Genomic DNA, 16,118 nt, shown 5'->3' on the forward strand with positions numbered 1-16,118 from the left:
CCATTCCTACATTCCATTAGCATTTCAGTTGAGCGTCAGCTTTTCAACATTCAAACCATTCCAACATTCAAACTATTCTTAAATCTTACTACATTCTGTCAGCATTTCAGTTCAACTTCAGCATTGGAACATTCACACACAATTCCTGAAGGAATTGAGTCATCTAGTTGTATTTGTTTGTTTTCAAATCCACTCAATTACCTTTTTGGTGATAATTGACCCAATCAACAACAGTACTAGGTCTTTATTAGAATTTAAAGTGTAGCTTACGGGATATTTATAAACCCTACAAATAGGGCGAAAGCGTTGAGAAGTACAGCACTTTGGCATTGTCAGGAACATTTTTCAGAGACGGGATGACAATAAAACAACCAATACATCTTGACTACCTAGTAATAGTACACCACCTGTACAACATAAAAATAATGAATAATAATATCTACTCATCAAAAATATTGGGCAGTGGAGTAAAGCAAAAACAAATAAAAACCTCCATTGAGACGAGGCCTTCGAGGTGGGGTGATCACGAGGTTTTAGCGGGACAGATGGGAGGCAAGACCCGACGGGAGTTGGTGCGCACCCATGGGTGATCGATGACGTCCTGTAACGAGAGGCGATCTTTGGGACAGTGGCGGAGCAGGTTGGAGATCAGGTCCTGTGCGCCTTCAGAGATTACCCGAGGGAACTTCAGATCCACCTGAAAAATGAAAATGGACTGTTTACCTGTGTAAAAACGAATATACTTTCACCTTGGAAAAAAGACTGGAAAAAAATGGGCCACTATGACAATTTCACACACTTCCTTGTAGTCTCAATAAGATTTATTGGTTATGTTCTGGTGTTAATTTTGCTCCATGGTCACATTTCTAACGTCTTTCTGAGTAAGACTGCAAGGGTTTGCCCTTTAAGATGCAAATGAACCGCTCCACGACCATCCCCTGTACACTGTTGAGATATAAATCCTGAAGACAAACAGGACACGGCAGCAGTCAACAGTCTTGGCACAAAAAAGCAGAGCCGAGAGAGATCATATACCAGAATGCCCACATAAGTACGTCCGTCAAACAGTGACATCACAAACTGCTCTCTGTAAAAAATAAAAGGAGTAGAGACTGACCAATATGGTTTTTTTTAAGGCTGATACCGATTATTCGTCGTCAAGGAGGCCGATAACCGATATTCATTTGCAGTAAGAGTTATTGGAACATGAATAGTGTACGTCAGTAAAGAGCTGGACAGTGCCTGAAGTTGTTTTTTTAACATTATCTTTTGGGAAACGCCGTACCAGTAGCGACAAAATGTTCAATGAGGCGCTAATTTTGTGGTTATTTTGGCAGCAAACAACATCAAACACCTTTATTACGTGTGTCTAAAAGGAGCGTCAACATTTGCATTTCAGAATATGGAAAATCTCCTGGGAAACATGGTCAACTTATGGAATTTCTTCACAGCACAATAGCACCATCTACTCCATTGTATAACAACTTGTGGATTTAATACATTGCAAGGTTTCCTAGTGACGATTAGGAACCATGAAATATTGGTTCTGAACATTTTTACATTTTCAATATAATACATCACATATTTGACACATTTTCACTTCTCTTTACAACATGTCTGAAAAGGAGTAGGAAGAAGCAAAGCCTATTCAATCCTACCCCTTTTTTGTTTCATAGCAATTACACATAGGATCCCTTCCTGTTTCTAAATTTGGAACACAATTTACATCAATAATCATTGATGGATATGAAATATGATTTCTAAAAATGGCAAACATTTAAATACAAACAATTCTTCAGGTGAGACATTTTTTAAGCTGGCTGACAATTTCTTTGTCAATGTTACAGAAAGTGTGAGCTGCTGCCTACTCTTCTTTACTTGTTATATAATAATCTCCTATTTTCCAATTTACACAAAGTTTGCATTTTTGGCAGAGGCATATATTCTGTCCTCTTCATGTCCATCCATTTCTGTCGCGTTGTTTGATTGAATCACAAAACATAAAAACTCGCTGCACTCCTTTAACGAGCCAAAACACACAAAACGGGAAGAAGACTCCAGGAAAGAAGGATTAAAAACTGGAATTGCCGGGAAAAAAATGGAAGTTCGTGTAAGCAAAGGAAACGAGCGGTCGGCGACCAGCAGCTTAGCAGACCGTGGTTATAAGTATCTACTCCACAATTGTTTCCCCTTTGAATACAACATACTGGTGTTATATGTGTATATATTGTATCTGCTGATGTAGTTCTGTTGTAGTTGTATTAATTAAAAAAAGTTTTAAAAAAAAAGGTATCGATATACGTCAAAATGCCAAATATCGGCTTCCGATAATGGGTCGATCGGTCGTTCAGACAGGCATCCAAAACTGCAAGAACCTTATGATTTGATGCGTTGGTATTCTTTATTTATTCTATTCAAAAATGGAATAAATTAGTTGAGAAGATAATTACATTTATAGATGCAACCCAACACATAACTCCAAACAACTTTGGTCAGTTTTTTCCCACTGTCACTCATACAAGACAGTGACATTCAACACAGACACAACCCGCTGGGAAAAAAATTGTCCCAAAAAGTTAGCAAACAGGATGAGCTATGAGGCTAATTTCAAGACAATGCTGATGAATGAAGCAAAGTCCCCAAAAGTGTCCGGCAGCTAGGACTTTTGTTAATGTTGACAGTGATGTCGTCCTGCAACTCAGTGCAGCGTTTAGGCAAGACGAACAGCAAGTACCTGCAGCTGAGGCAAGCGTTCAACAAATTTTGTTTAGATCGTTTTTTGTTTTTTTTAAATTCCAATAAAAAAACAAAAACGGAAGTGGTATTTTGATGCGAAAACAAATGTTTAAAAACGCAGATTTCCATGTTTTCACGGACATTTCACATGCCTGTACATATAAAAAGTATTGACATTATTTAAAAAAAAACATTTTGTAAAATAGAATGTTAATTTAACTAATCGAAAACAACATGTATGTAACAGCCTAATACACAGTCAAGTCCGCTATCTATCCATCCATCCATCCATTTTCCTCCGCTTATCCGAGGTCGGGTCACGGGGACAGCAGCCTAAGCAGAGAAGCCCAGACTTCCCTCTCCCCAGCCACTTCGTCCAGCTCCTCCCGGGGGATTCTGAGGCGTTCCCAGGCCAGCCGGGAGACATAGTCTTCCCAACATGTCCTGGGTCTTCCCCGTGGCCTCCTACCGGTCGGACGTGCCCGAAACACCTCCATAGGGAGGCGTTCGGGTGGCTTCCTGACCAGATGCCTGAACCACTTCATCTGCCTCCTCTCGATGTGGAGGAGCAGCGGCTTTACTTTGAGCTCCTCCCGGAGGACAGAGCTTCTCACCCCATTTCTAAGGGAGAGCCCCGCCACCCGGCAGAGGAAACTCATTTCGGCCGCTTGTACCTGTGATCTTGTCCTTTCGGTCATAACCCAAAGCTCATGACTATAGGTGGGGATGGAAACGTAGATCGACCGGTAAATTGAGAACTTTGCCTTTCTTCTTCACCAAAACAGATCCAATTATTTTTATTTTTCAAATTTATGGCACTGCCTTACTTCAAATCCTGTCATTGGCTTTAGGTGGCCTTTCTGCAGCATTTCTTCTGAACAGGGACATTGAGAAGAGTTTACAAAGGAAGTTGTGAACCTGCATTGAAAGACTCCATGTGTCCCAATACTTTTGTCCATCTTTGTTGGTTACGGCTTGTATACTGATATTTCTAATAAATGTTTCCACCAACCTTCACGATTCTTTTGTATGTTTCGGAATGGTTGGACGTCTCAAAGGGCGGGTTCCCATTCAGGAATTCGTAGCAGAGGACCCCAATGCACCACAGGTCTACCTTCTCGCTGTGGGTGTGGCCCTCCACCATCTCAGGAGGGAGGTAGTCCAGTGTGCCGCACATTGTACGACGTCTGCACAGACCACCACGCGTGACAAACTGTTTGTGAAGACGACCTGTCACAAACACTCCGCCTACCTGAGTGACGGCGCGTGCACGGACCAACCGAAGTCGGCTATTTTCAGCTCTCCGCGATAGCCGAGAAGCAGATTCTCTGGCTTGATGTCGCGATGGATCACCTTCCTCTCGTGGCAGTACTGGAGCGCGTCAGATATCTCCTCCATGTACTAGTTCATGGAAGAGATCACAATCACAAATCGCTCCAAAAGAGCGATATCGGCCTGGTATGTTTTGCTTACTGTTGCAGCGCGTTGCTCGTCAAATCGTCCGCACCGCTGCAGCTCCTTGTACATTTCGCCGCGTGGAGCGTATTCCAGCACCAGAAACACCCTTTTTCGATCGTGGAAATAGTTGTAAAAGCGCAGGATGTTGGGATGCCTGAAAAGAAGGGAAAAATTATTACTGAATGATTAATAGAATTACAGGATTCACTATGAGTATGTTTTGCCTTTCCTTAGACCATTCTGCAACATAGGGACATACATCACAATGTATTATTTGGCATATAAATGATAATGGAACCATTTCAAAACAGGTTCCAAAGGCTCCTAATTTTGCTGCCGACATATGAGGTAACATAATGCATCATTTGCGGTTCTATTACTTTGTCAAAGTTATTATTAATCTTCTTGCTAATTTACAGTCAATAGTTGCTTACTTTCTGCTGCAACATGTTTCTATCCACACCTCTGTTCAAATGTACCGTATTTTTCGGACTATAAGTCACAGTTTTTTTCATAGTTTAGCCGGGGGTGCGACTTATACTCAGGAGCGACTTCTGTGTGAAATTATTAACACATTAACGTAAAATCAAATAATATTATTTAGCTCATTGACGTAAGAGACTAGACGTATAAGATTTCATCGGATTTAGCGATTAGGAGTGACAGATTGTTTGGTAAACGTATAGCATGTTCTATATGTTATAGTTATTTGAATGACTCTTACCATAATATGTTACGTTAACATACCAGGCACATTCTCAGTTGGTTATTTATGCGTCATATAACATACTTATTCAGCCTGTTGTTCACTATTCTTTATTTATTTTAAATTGCCTTTCAAATGTCTATTCTTGGTGTTGGGTTTTATCAAATACATTTCCCCCAAAAATGCGACTTATATAAGTTTTTTTTCCTTCTTTATTATGCATTTTCGGGCGGTGCGACTTATACTCCAGAGCGACTTATAGTCCGAAAAATACGGTAATAAGCGTGTATTCTTCTGCTTGATACTTCACATGAGTTTTGAACAATACTACAAATGTGGGTCTGGATCCAATACCAAGTCGTTACAGGGGCAATCACACAAAATCACAGGCTGACAGTGCAACAATATCCATTACATTTTTAGATCGCTTGTTACTATTCGCTCGGATTTCAATCCTTGGGGTTTTGCGTCTTGAGGTCCTTCTGTCTCCAGGGACTCATTTCCTGAGTTTGTTAACAGTAATAAAAAAAAAGATTTTTTGATAATAAAGAATGTCGATCTGACCACTGCAGTATCGACCTTATTCCAATACTAAACAGTGGAACCTTGATTTATGAACCCATCAATTTGCAAACTTCTCCATTTACCAATATTTATATCGAACCAAGTGTGCTACTGTGTGCGAACCACGTCTCAGTGAATTAATGTTTTATTTATTAATTAATTGTGTGTGCTGCAAGAAGCCATAGGGTACACACGGGGAGGCTGCCATTTTGAAGAGGTGTAGCACCTGACGTAACATCCTGTTTATTCCTCCGTCCCCACTTCTCAGTGCTCCAGCGTGTTTCTTTTCTAACCATTCTCCAAGTTTTGTCTATTTTGCTTCCTCACTATGGGTCCAAAAAGCCCACAAGCCAGCCTGCAAAGAAGGTCGTATTTTCATTGATATTTTTACATGACAATGAATGTTTAAAATCGGTTTGCTATTTTTTGCAAATATTAGCTAATTTGGAATTTGATGCCTGCAACATGTTTCAAAAAAGCTAGCACAAGTGGCAAAAAGGACTGAGAAAGTTGAGGAATGCTCATCAAACACTTACCGGTATATGGAAAATCCCACAGGTGAACAGGCTAATTGGGAACAGGTGGGTGCCATGATTGGGTATAAAAGCAGCTTCCATGAATTGCTCAGTCATTCACAAACAAGGATGGGGCGAGAGTCACCACTTTGTGAACAAATGCGTGAACTAATTGTTGAACAGTTAAAGAACAACATTTCTCAATGAGCTATTGCAAGGAATTTAGGGATTTCACCATCTACGTTCCGTAATATCATCAAAAGGTTCAGAGAATCTGGAGAAATCACTGCACGTGAGCGATGATATTACGGACCTTCGATCCCGCAGGCGGTACTGCATCAAAAAGCGACATCAGCTTGTAAAGGATATTACCACATGGGCTCAGGAAATCTTCAGAAAACCACTGTCATTAAGTACAGTTTGTCACTACATCTGTAAGTGAAAGTTAAAACTCTACTATGCAAAGCGAAAGCCATTCATCAACAACACCTAGAAACACAGCCGGCTTTGCTGGGCCCCAGCTCATCTAAGATGGACTGATGCAAAGTGGATAAGTGTTCTGTGGTCTGACGAGTCCACTTTTCAAATTTGTTTTTGGAAACTGCCTGAGAATGTGTCATCAACATGAAATATCACGATATGACAATAGTATTAAAAGCTCTATCGTCGACCAACATATCATTTATAATATGTATTGTGCAACCCTACTTCAGCACCAAGGTGACATCATACATAAGCGCTCACAGTTCAGTTATCAAAAGGACTAACTCTGCCTATTCTTTGCCCTTTTGGAACTCAAAAAGAGTGTGTGGCCTTAACAAGGGTTAAGCAAAAAGAATGATATAAACAGAAAGTGACGGACTCCAGCTGTGCCCTAATACTTTTGTGCAGCATGCATGCTAACACTTGCTATTAAAGGTGACATTTCTTTGTTTACATTTAATATTGTATTTTACAGTTAAGAATGTTCAATATATCTCCTGTACAGTTAGTTGGACCCTGTAACAGACTATTTGTATTTCCATTGTGCTTTTGAGAAAATGTGTGGGAAAAAAAAAGGGGCAAGCGTTTACTTGAGACGGGCTTGGTTCTCGATCTCCCTTCTGAGCTGGTGCTCCACACCTTCCTTCTCCATCTCGGACTTGAACAGCACCTTCAGAGCCACAACGGCTTGCATCTTCTTCACTCTGGCAAGATACACGTTGCCAAACTTGCCTTTCCCGAGGGGTCGGCCGATGTCAAAGTCATCGATGGAGAGCTTCCTGTTTACGAAGTGTTTACTCAGAGGTTTGACTCACAAAACAGCAACAGGACATCAACCAAGAGACACTTTCAGACGTACTTTGCACCTGAACTGGAAGACGAACTGACACATTCTCTCCCTGGTCCTAAAAAAAAGAAAAAGAAATAATGACAAATCCGACATATATATACACACGTATGTGAAGAAGCTCACATTACCCGTGACGACATTTTTGCCAGTTGTTGGCAGCCGCGGCTTCACCAAAACACGCTGGGGGCCCGTTACTGTGGTAGGGGTGGCCCACTAACAGTAGAACACAGCAACAAATGAACAATAGTCATCAGGAGTAGAAGAAAATGTTGGTGCACTATTGTGCTGCACCATATTTTGCAATGAAAAAGACAAATGGCCCGCAAAAGCAGTCAAAAAGTAAGACTATACTATAGAACAGTGGATCCCAGTTTATTCTTGTTTAGGGTTGTGTATCGTTCTGATTTTATCCATACCAATATTCATCGGTACTCTTATCAGTATTATATGTACAAAACCCAAAACCAGTGAAGTTGGCACGTTGTGTAAATAGTAAATAAAAACAGAATACAATGATTTGCAAATCCTTTTCAACCTATATTCAATTGAAAAGACAAAGACAAGTCACTTAACGTTCGAACTGGAAAACGTTGCTATTTTTTGCAAATATTAGCTACTTTGGAATTTGATGCCTGCAACATGTTTCAAAAAAGCTAGCTCAAGTGACAAAAAAGACTGAGAAAGTTGAGGAATGCTCATAAAACACTTATTTGGAAAATCCCACAGGTGAACAGGCTAATTGGGAACAGGTGGGTGCCATGATTGGGTATAAAAGCAGCTTCCATGAAATGCTCAGTCATTCACAAACAAGGATGGGGCGAGGGTCACCACTTTGTGAACAAATGCGTGAGCAATTTGTTGAACAGTTTAAGAACAACATTTCTCAACAAGCTATTGCAAGGAATTTAGGGATTTCACCATCTAAGGTTCGTAATATCATCAAAAAGTCCAGAGAATGTGGAGAAATCACTGTACATAAGCGATGATATTGTGGAACTTCGATCTCTCAGGCGGTACTGCATCAAAAAGCGACATCAGTGTGTAAAGGATATCACCATATGGGCTCAGGAAAACTTCAGAAAACCACTGTCAGTAACTACAGTTGGTCACTACATCTGTAAGTGCAAGTTAAAATGACTATGCAAAGCGAAAGCCATTCATCAACAACACCCAGAAACACCGCCGGCTTTGCTGGGCCCCAGCTCATCTAAGATGGGCTGATGCATAGTGGAAAAGTGTTCTGTGGTCTGACGAGTCCACTTTTCAAATTGTTTTTGGAAACTGTGGACGTCGTGTCCTCCGGACCAAAGAGGAAAAGAACCATCTGGATTGTTACAGGCGCAAAGTTCAAAAGCTAGCATCTGTGATGGTATGGGGGTGTATTAGTGCCCAAGGCATGGGTAACTTACACATCTGTTAAGGCACCAATAATGCTGAAAGGTCCGTACAGGTTTTGGAGCAACGTATGTTGCCATCCAAGCAACGTTATCATGGATGCCCCTGCTTATTTCAGCAAGACAATGCCAAGCCACGTGTTACAACAGCGTGGCTTCGTAGTAAAAACGTGCGGGTACTAGACTGGCCTGCCTGTAGTCCAGACCTGTCTCCTTGAAAATGTGTGGCGCAATATGAAGCATCAAATACCACAACCGAAACCCCGGACTGTTGAACAACTTAAGCTGTACATCAAGCAAGAATAGGAAAGAATTCCAAATGAAAAGCTTTAAAAATTGGTCTCAGTACCCAAACGTTTACTGAGTGTTGTTAAAAGGAAAGGCCATGTAAAAATGTCCCTTTGCCAACTAAGTTTGCAATGTGTTGCTGCCATTAAATTCTAAGTTAATGATTATTTGCCAAAAAAAAATTAGTTTCTCAGTTCGAACATTAAATATCTTGTCTTTGCAGTCTATTCAATTGAATATAAATTGAAAAGGATTTGCAAATCATTGTATTCTGTTTTTATTTACGAATTACACAACGTGCCAACTTCACTGGTTTTGGTGTTTGTAATTTGTGTAAATAAAGATGTGAAACATGTTTTATTAGCACAAGAGGTTGTACACCAGCAACATCATGCAACATCTCGCAGCAGGGAAATATTCAATCAACACCTGCTTTTAGGTCTTCAGCAAGTCAATTGTGTGCAGTGTAAGGTGCAATGCAGTTATGACATCACCTTGTAAAGACCACACACATCCATGATTGTGTTTCTATTCATCACATTTACAGTCAGTATATCTATCCATTTTCTACCGTTTTCCTTCAAATAACATTCAAAATAATAGTAACAAAATAATAAAGTAAAATAATAATAATGTATGGTATTCATGTTCATATCAAATATATAGGTCAATACAATCAATTAACACATTAGGTGGGTGTGCACTCTGTAACTATAGGAATTGCTTTTTGTGTTTAAGTTGTACACAGACCTATTTGAGTGACGGACCGGAAGCCAGCATTGACAGCCGTCAACGTGTTTGTGTCTGTGTCGTGTGTGCGTAATATGGATTAAAAGACCCAGTGATTATTTCAAACGTTGACTTTTTTGAGTGGGTTAATATTGGCCTGTGGATCACTTAGAGGGCGGTCAGGTTAATTTAGCGCGCAGTAGCGGCGGTTGAGAACTACTTCAAACTGACCCTAACTAATAGCATGCGTGGCTTTGGAGACTAGGAGGAAATACTGTTGTGTTACCAACGTTTGTGTTGCTTTCTTATTTGTGATTATTTCAATGCCGATTATCATCTACCCATGCGTAGTAGCGTCACTTGAACTGAATGTGACAGCGTGTCATAATTACGACGGTCAGCGGGATAAAAAGAATACCGTTAGCAGTATGATTAGTCCATAATCCTAACATTATTTCTGGAATCAACAAATTAGGAGCCGGTACCAAAGAATACCAGTACATCCTTATTGGGGCTTAAGTGTCGCGGCTCCACATTTTAAGGGCTGCAAAGATTCATCAATAAGAAAAAAGCTAAGATTTGTATTTTGTTGCTTCGATAATTTGTTTGAAAAAAATACGCGGACATTGTTTAAATAGAGCGCACATGAGAGCATCACACCGACGAGTGAGGCACGTCTCACTGTGGGTGATATGGCTCAAAGAAAAATTACGTCAAGGTGGAAAAAGAGCTAACGGCCCAAAGAAGGAGAGAGGGTTTTTTTTATAATTTCAAACTGAATAAGACAGTCATTGTGGTGAAATGTGTGCAATATCAGGCTTACATCTTATATGTTTGACTTGCGTAGCGGATGTTCTATTCAAACACATGTGGGTATGTGAAGACATGTTAGCATCCGGTTCAGTGGTTCTCAACCTTTTCTCCGTGAGTACCCCCTGTGAAATTTTTTTTAATTCAAGTACCCCCTAATTAGAGCAAACCATTTTTAGTTGAAAAAAAGAGATAAAGAAGTAAAACACAGCACTATGTCATCAGTTTCTGATTTATTAAATTGTATAACAGTCCAAAATATTGCTCATTTGTAGTGGTCTTTCTTGAACTATTTGGAAAAAAAGATATAAAAATAACTAAAAATTTGTTGAAAAATAAACAAGTGATTCAATTATAAATAAAGATTTCTACACATAGAAGTAATCATCAACTTAAAGTGCCTTCTTTGGGGATTGTAATAGAGATCCATCTGGATTCATGAACTTAATTCTAAACATTTCTTCACAAAAAAATAAATCTTTAACATCAATATTTATGGAACATGTCCAACAAAATCTAGCTGTCAACACTGAATATTGCATTGTTGCATTTCTTTTCACAGTTCTTTATGACAGACATTTTAGTGAGGGTCAAACCATCATGGCATGGGGGAAACTCTGGGTTTATGGTAATGAATGGAATAGCCTACTTGATTTGATGTTCAGTTTATGAACTTACATTCATATTTTGTTGAAGTATTATTCAATAAATATCTTTATAAAGGATTTTTGAATTGTTGCTGTTTTTAGAATATTTAAAAAAAAATCTCACGTACCCCTTGGCATACCTTCAAGTACCCCCAGGGGTACGCGTACCCCCATTTGAGAACCACTGATCTAGTTTATATGTAATGCTAACAAGTTGTTTGTCCAAAAATCAAACACTGCACCTCTAATTTATACCTTTTCAAAATGGGAAATTCATTGTCATTCAAGTTAACATAGTTTATTAGTGTTTTTATTTAGCTTGGTTCTTTACTATTACCTGGTTTTAGACAACACATGTATAATATTAATACAATATGCATGTATATGTATATGTAAAATATATATATATATATATATATATATATATATATATATATATATATATATATATATATATATATATACTATATATATAGCACTTATAGCGCTTTGTTATTATTTGTGGTGTTTTAATTATTAGCATTGTTACTTTCCAAGTCAGGATATACTGTACTGTAAAGTGCTGTACAAATAAAAGTATCATTTAGATGGCAAGTCATACAAGCAAGTAATATAACTAAAAACAAATTAGACATTTCCTATGGTATAAATTACACTCTCTCTTATTGTTCTTATTCTGATGGGTAGCTATTACAAGCAGCGTTGGCAAATCGATAAAAGCCTTTTGGTTTTTCCTAAAACTCTTCAGGCACTACACAGCCTAATGGTTATAATGATACGTAACTGGGCTTGTAAAATGACTACTACAACTAAATCTGCAACTAAATCTGCAATGGCAAAAGCCATAAATAACTAACTACGATCATTGTTATTATATTCTTTTGTTTAAAAAAATATCCTTTATATAACTTACCGGCCGCTGGGTGGTCGTAGGCTCGTAATTTTCTTTATTCTGTGAAGAAAATCCAAAGTATGTAGTTTATCAAATGATTTCCCTTCATGGTTGTAAAATGTATCATCATACTTTGCACTATAAATGGAAACTAGTAGCATACTTTCACCAATTGCAAAACCACAGTAGACTATATAGTATTTAGCAGCGATTCTCAAGTAGCGGTACATGGGCTCCTATTGATATGCCGAAAAAATCCCTTGATTAAAGTCCAGTGTTTTATTTTCCTATAGTCAAAACACTGTTACTGTTCAAACTGTTTGCAATGTTACAATGGACAAAATATACTAATAAATGTGTTAAATAAAACCTCTGCCTTGTTTTAATGACTACCGGTACTTAGGCCAGGGGTCGGCAACCCAAAACGTTGAAAGAGCCATATTGGACCAAAAATACAAAAAACAAACCTGTCTGGAGCCGCAAAAAATGAAAATCCATAAATAAGTCTTATAATGAAGGCAACACATGATGTAAGTGTCTATATTAGCCTACTATCAAAATGAATGTGTCGCAGGCAGAAGCAAATCTTCGTTTACAGAAATGTTGAAATTCAATATTTATTCTACACATTTTTACAACAATAGAAACCATTAGTAAATCAGGGGCTACTCAGAAGGTGAGATAACTTCTGGAAATTACTGACTTTTAATGGCCAAAGGTATATATGTGTGTCCAAGTTAAAGGAAACCACAGGTTGTGTTATTTTAATAGATGTATTGCAATCTTTGGCAAGGTAGGTAATGTTTGCTGTGGTCTGGAACAACACGGCACACAAACAACTATCTGAAATTCAGCCAATATTACATACGGATAAGGTGTCTAGAGACATGCAAAACTAAATTATATACCAAGAGGATACAAGTACCGGTAAAGGATATTAAATTAGCTCAAATATACCTACAAATGAGGCATAATGATGCAATATATACATACAGCTAGCCTAAATAGCATGTTAGCATTGATTATCTTGCAGTCATGCAGTGACCAACTATGCCTGATTAGTACTCCAACAAGTCAACAACATCAACAAAGCGCACCTTTGTGCATTCATGCACAGTATACAACGTTATGTGGACAAAATGAGACAAAGGAGTGGAAGATTTTGCATATAAACAAACTGTTGCGTCACAGTCCCCACTATGGCGAGTTCAAGAACCGCCGAAATTAGAAGGACAAATCGATGTTCACCAAATACTCTCACCAGTGAAGCATACACACAAACATTTCAAACAGTGGGCTTTCTAACAATTGGGAAGGTTTGTGTCATGTTTGTCCTCAAACAAAACACATAATAAAACAAAAAAATTATTTCCCCCTCATGTTTTTCCATTTTCAATCATTTTTTAATAATGCGCCAGGGAGCCAATAGGGCGGCAATGAAGAGCCGACTTAGGCCTACTGCACTACTATATTTTAATGTTGGTCATCATGGTGGTACTTGGAGAGTCAAGTATTTTCCTAGTGGAAAAAGTCTGCGAACCACTGCTATATAGCAGTAGTTCTCAAATGGGGGTACTTGAAGGTATGCCAAGGGGTACGTGAGATTTTTTTTAAATATTCTAAAAATAGCAACAATTCAAAAATCCTTTATAAATATATTTATTGAATAATACTTCAACAAAATATGAATGTAAGTTCATAAACTGAACATCAAATCAAGTAGGCTATTCCATTCATTACCATAAACCCAGAGTTTCCCCCATGCCATGATGGTTTGACCCTCACTAAAATGTCTGTCAAAAAGAACTGTGAAAAGAAATGCAACAATGCAATATTCACTGTTGACAGCTAGATTTTTTGTGGACATGTTCCATAAATATAGATGTTATAGATTTCTATTTTTGTAAAGAAATGTTTAGAATTAAGTTCATGAATCCAGATGGATCTCTATTACAATCCCCAAAGAGGGCACTTTAAGTTGATGATTACTTCTATGTGTAGAAATCTTTATTTATAATTGAACCACTTGTTTATTTTTCAACAAATGTTTAGTTATTTTTATCTTTTTTTCCCAAATAGTTCAAGAAAGACCACTACAAATGAGCAATATTTTGCACTGTTATACAATTTAATAAATCAGAAACTGATGACACAGTGCTGTATTTTACTTCTTTATCTCTTTTTTTCAACCAAAAATGCTTTGCTCTGATTAGGGGGTACTTGAATTAAAAAAATGTTCACAGGGGGTACATCACTGAAAAAAGGTTGAGAACCACTGCTAATAATTATTAATCGATGCGCTGCACTTTTTCATCAACCCTAATTATGAATATAGAGGGCTTGGTGATTAATCGAGTTTGTAAGATATGGCGATATATTTTTAAACAAGATGTCTATCTGTGATGAGGTGGCGACTTGTCCAGGGTGTACCCCGCCTTCCGCCCGAATGCAGCTGGGATAGGCTCCAGCCACCCCCGCGACCCCGAATGGGACAAGCGGTAGGAAATGGACGGCGTAGAAATAATATTTTTTCTATTTTATTTATGTTATGTAATTCTGTACTAAGGACAATCGTGTTGCTGCAAGAGTTTAAGTTTTGACCACTCGACTCGTGCGGAACAATGGTAAAGAGCGACAAGGCCGCAAACGACGTAAAATACGTGTTTTAATGTTAGAAATAAGCTCATTGTGTCACATTGGGTGTACTTTTATAACATTTATACTTGACGCGTTGCTTTGACATAATAACACCAAATACAGAGCGTTAATATGGGCACTTCGTTCAAAATGTATGCTAACTCACTTAAAGCTACGCAAAAAACACGCGATTACGAATGACCACGGAGTCTCACTTGCGACTATCTCAGAATAACGTAATCAAGAAAAACAAAATGTACCTGCATCTTCATGTAAAATGAGCAGAATTTGACTTTAAAAGCCTGGCCGAAACTTCTCCGTTCTGTTTTGAACAGACACTGCCGCCAACGTCTTCGAAGCGTCTCAACCAACGCAGATGATTGGGCAGGACGTCTCACACCAAGAGCTCCCATTGGCCAAGAGTCCGGAAGACACAAAGGAAAGGTGGATTTGTATGATTGGCTGAAACCAATTTTTTACCCGCCTCTTCACTCTTTGTGGCATACGCCTTGTATTTGCCGTACACCTGTTTTACTTTGAAAATGCATCCACTGTCAAATAAATGTAAGTTTGAAAATAATGTGTATATATTAAAATCAGTAACTCTAATTGTGTGCTTGTGGGTCCAAAACGAAAGTATATTATTCCTTTGTTATTGTTTTACTAGCTTTCGTTGACAAAATCAACACATGCAATGCATGAAAACACACCAGAAATAACCCATGTAAATTCTGCATGTTGATGTAAAAAACATGATTATTAAACATGATTTATTGTAGACAGCATCATATATGTGTGAATGCTCCAAAGCATTTTTTCCAACTCCTTTTTGGCATGTTCTACCTTCCACATTTTTCACCCGTTGCAACTTCAAACTGTTCAGCCTATTCGGGAATCGCGGGCTTTCCCTTGACAAATTTCATAAATTCCCAGATTTCCCAGAACTCCAGATTTTCGGGGACATTTTTCCCATTCAAAATGAATTAGCCATTATTCAAATTTCCACCATTTCCACATTTTTCAACCGATTCCACATTCAACATATTCCACCATTCTGGAAATTCAAACTACCCTTTTTCCAAGTTCAAAAACATTCCAGGATTTTCCAGAATTTCTGGTTTTCCAAAGCCGCTATTTCCACCCTTTTTTCTGGCGACTACTGCTCTCACATTTTTCAATCCACTTCAACCGTTCCACCGTCAAATCATTTCTTATAATTCAGAACAAACAAAAACAAGTTGTTTTTTGAGCTGGAAATTCCAGGAACTCTGTAATACCATTTCTCAATTAAAAATGTTACTACTTCAAAATTTCTCGACCGATTTCAAAATCAACCATTCACAAACTCATTCACAACATTCAAATTTTTTAGCATTTTCAAAAAAATTCCTGCATTTCCCGAAATTCCC

The 16,118-nt window shown here is 38.4% G+C and overlaps 1 protein-coding gene across 6 annotated transcripts; it reads right to left on the minus strand.

Moving 5' to 3' along the window:
* Positions 1–229: 229 nt before the first annotated feature.
* On the minus strand, positions 230–15,137 carry LOC133630407 (aurora kinase B-like). Of its 6 annotated transcripts, none has more exons than XM_062021983.1 (10): positions 14,970–15,137; positions 12,094–12,132; positions 7,436–7,525; positions 7,322–7,367; positions 7,195–7,241; positions 7,053–7,132; positions 4,210–4,348; positions 3,989–4,137; positions 3,749–3,923; positions 230–697 (listed from the first exon to the last, which is right to left on the minus strand). In XM_062021983.1, the coding sequence occupies exons 1-10, from the start codon at positions 15,120–15,122 to the stop codon at positions 524–526; spliced, it is 1,092 nt and encodes a 363-aa protein (XP_061877967.1). In that variant the 5' UTR covers positions 15,123–15,137; the 3' UTR covers positions 230–523. The 6 variants fall into 6 exon arrangements, with proteins under 6 accessions (XP_061877967.1, XP_061877969.1, XP_061877968.1 ...); XM_062021985.1 differs by having other exon boundaries at positions 7,441–7,525; positions 14,970–15,077; XM_062021984.1 differs by lacking the exon at positions 12,094–12,132.
* Positions 15,138–16,118: the final 981 nt, after the last annotated feature.

The sequence above is a fragment of the Entelurus aequoreus genome, linkage group LG15 (genome assembly GCF_033978785.1).
Source record: "Entelurus aequoreus isolate RoL-2023_Sb linkage group LG15, RoL_Eaeq_v1.1, whole genome shotgun sequence".
NCBI classification, from domain to species: Eukaryota; Metazoa; Chordata; class Actinopteri; order Syngnathiformes; family Syngnathidae; genus Entelurus; species Entelurus aequoreus.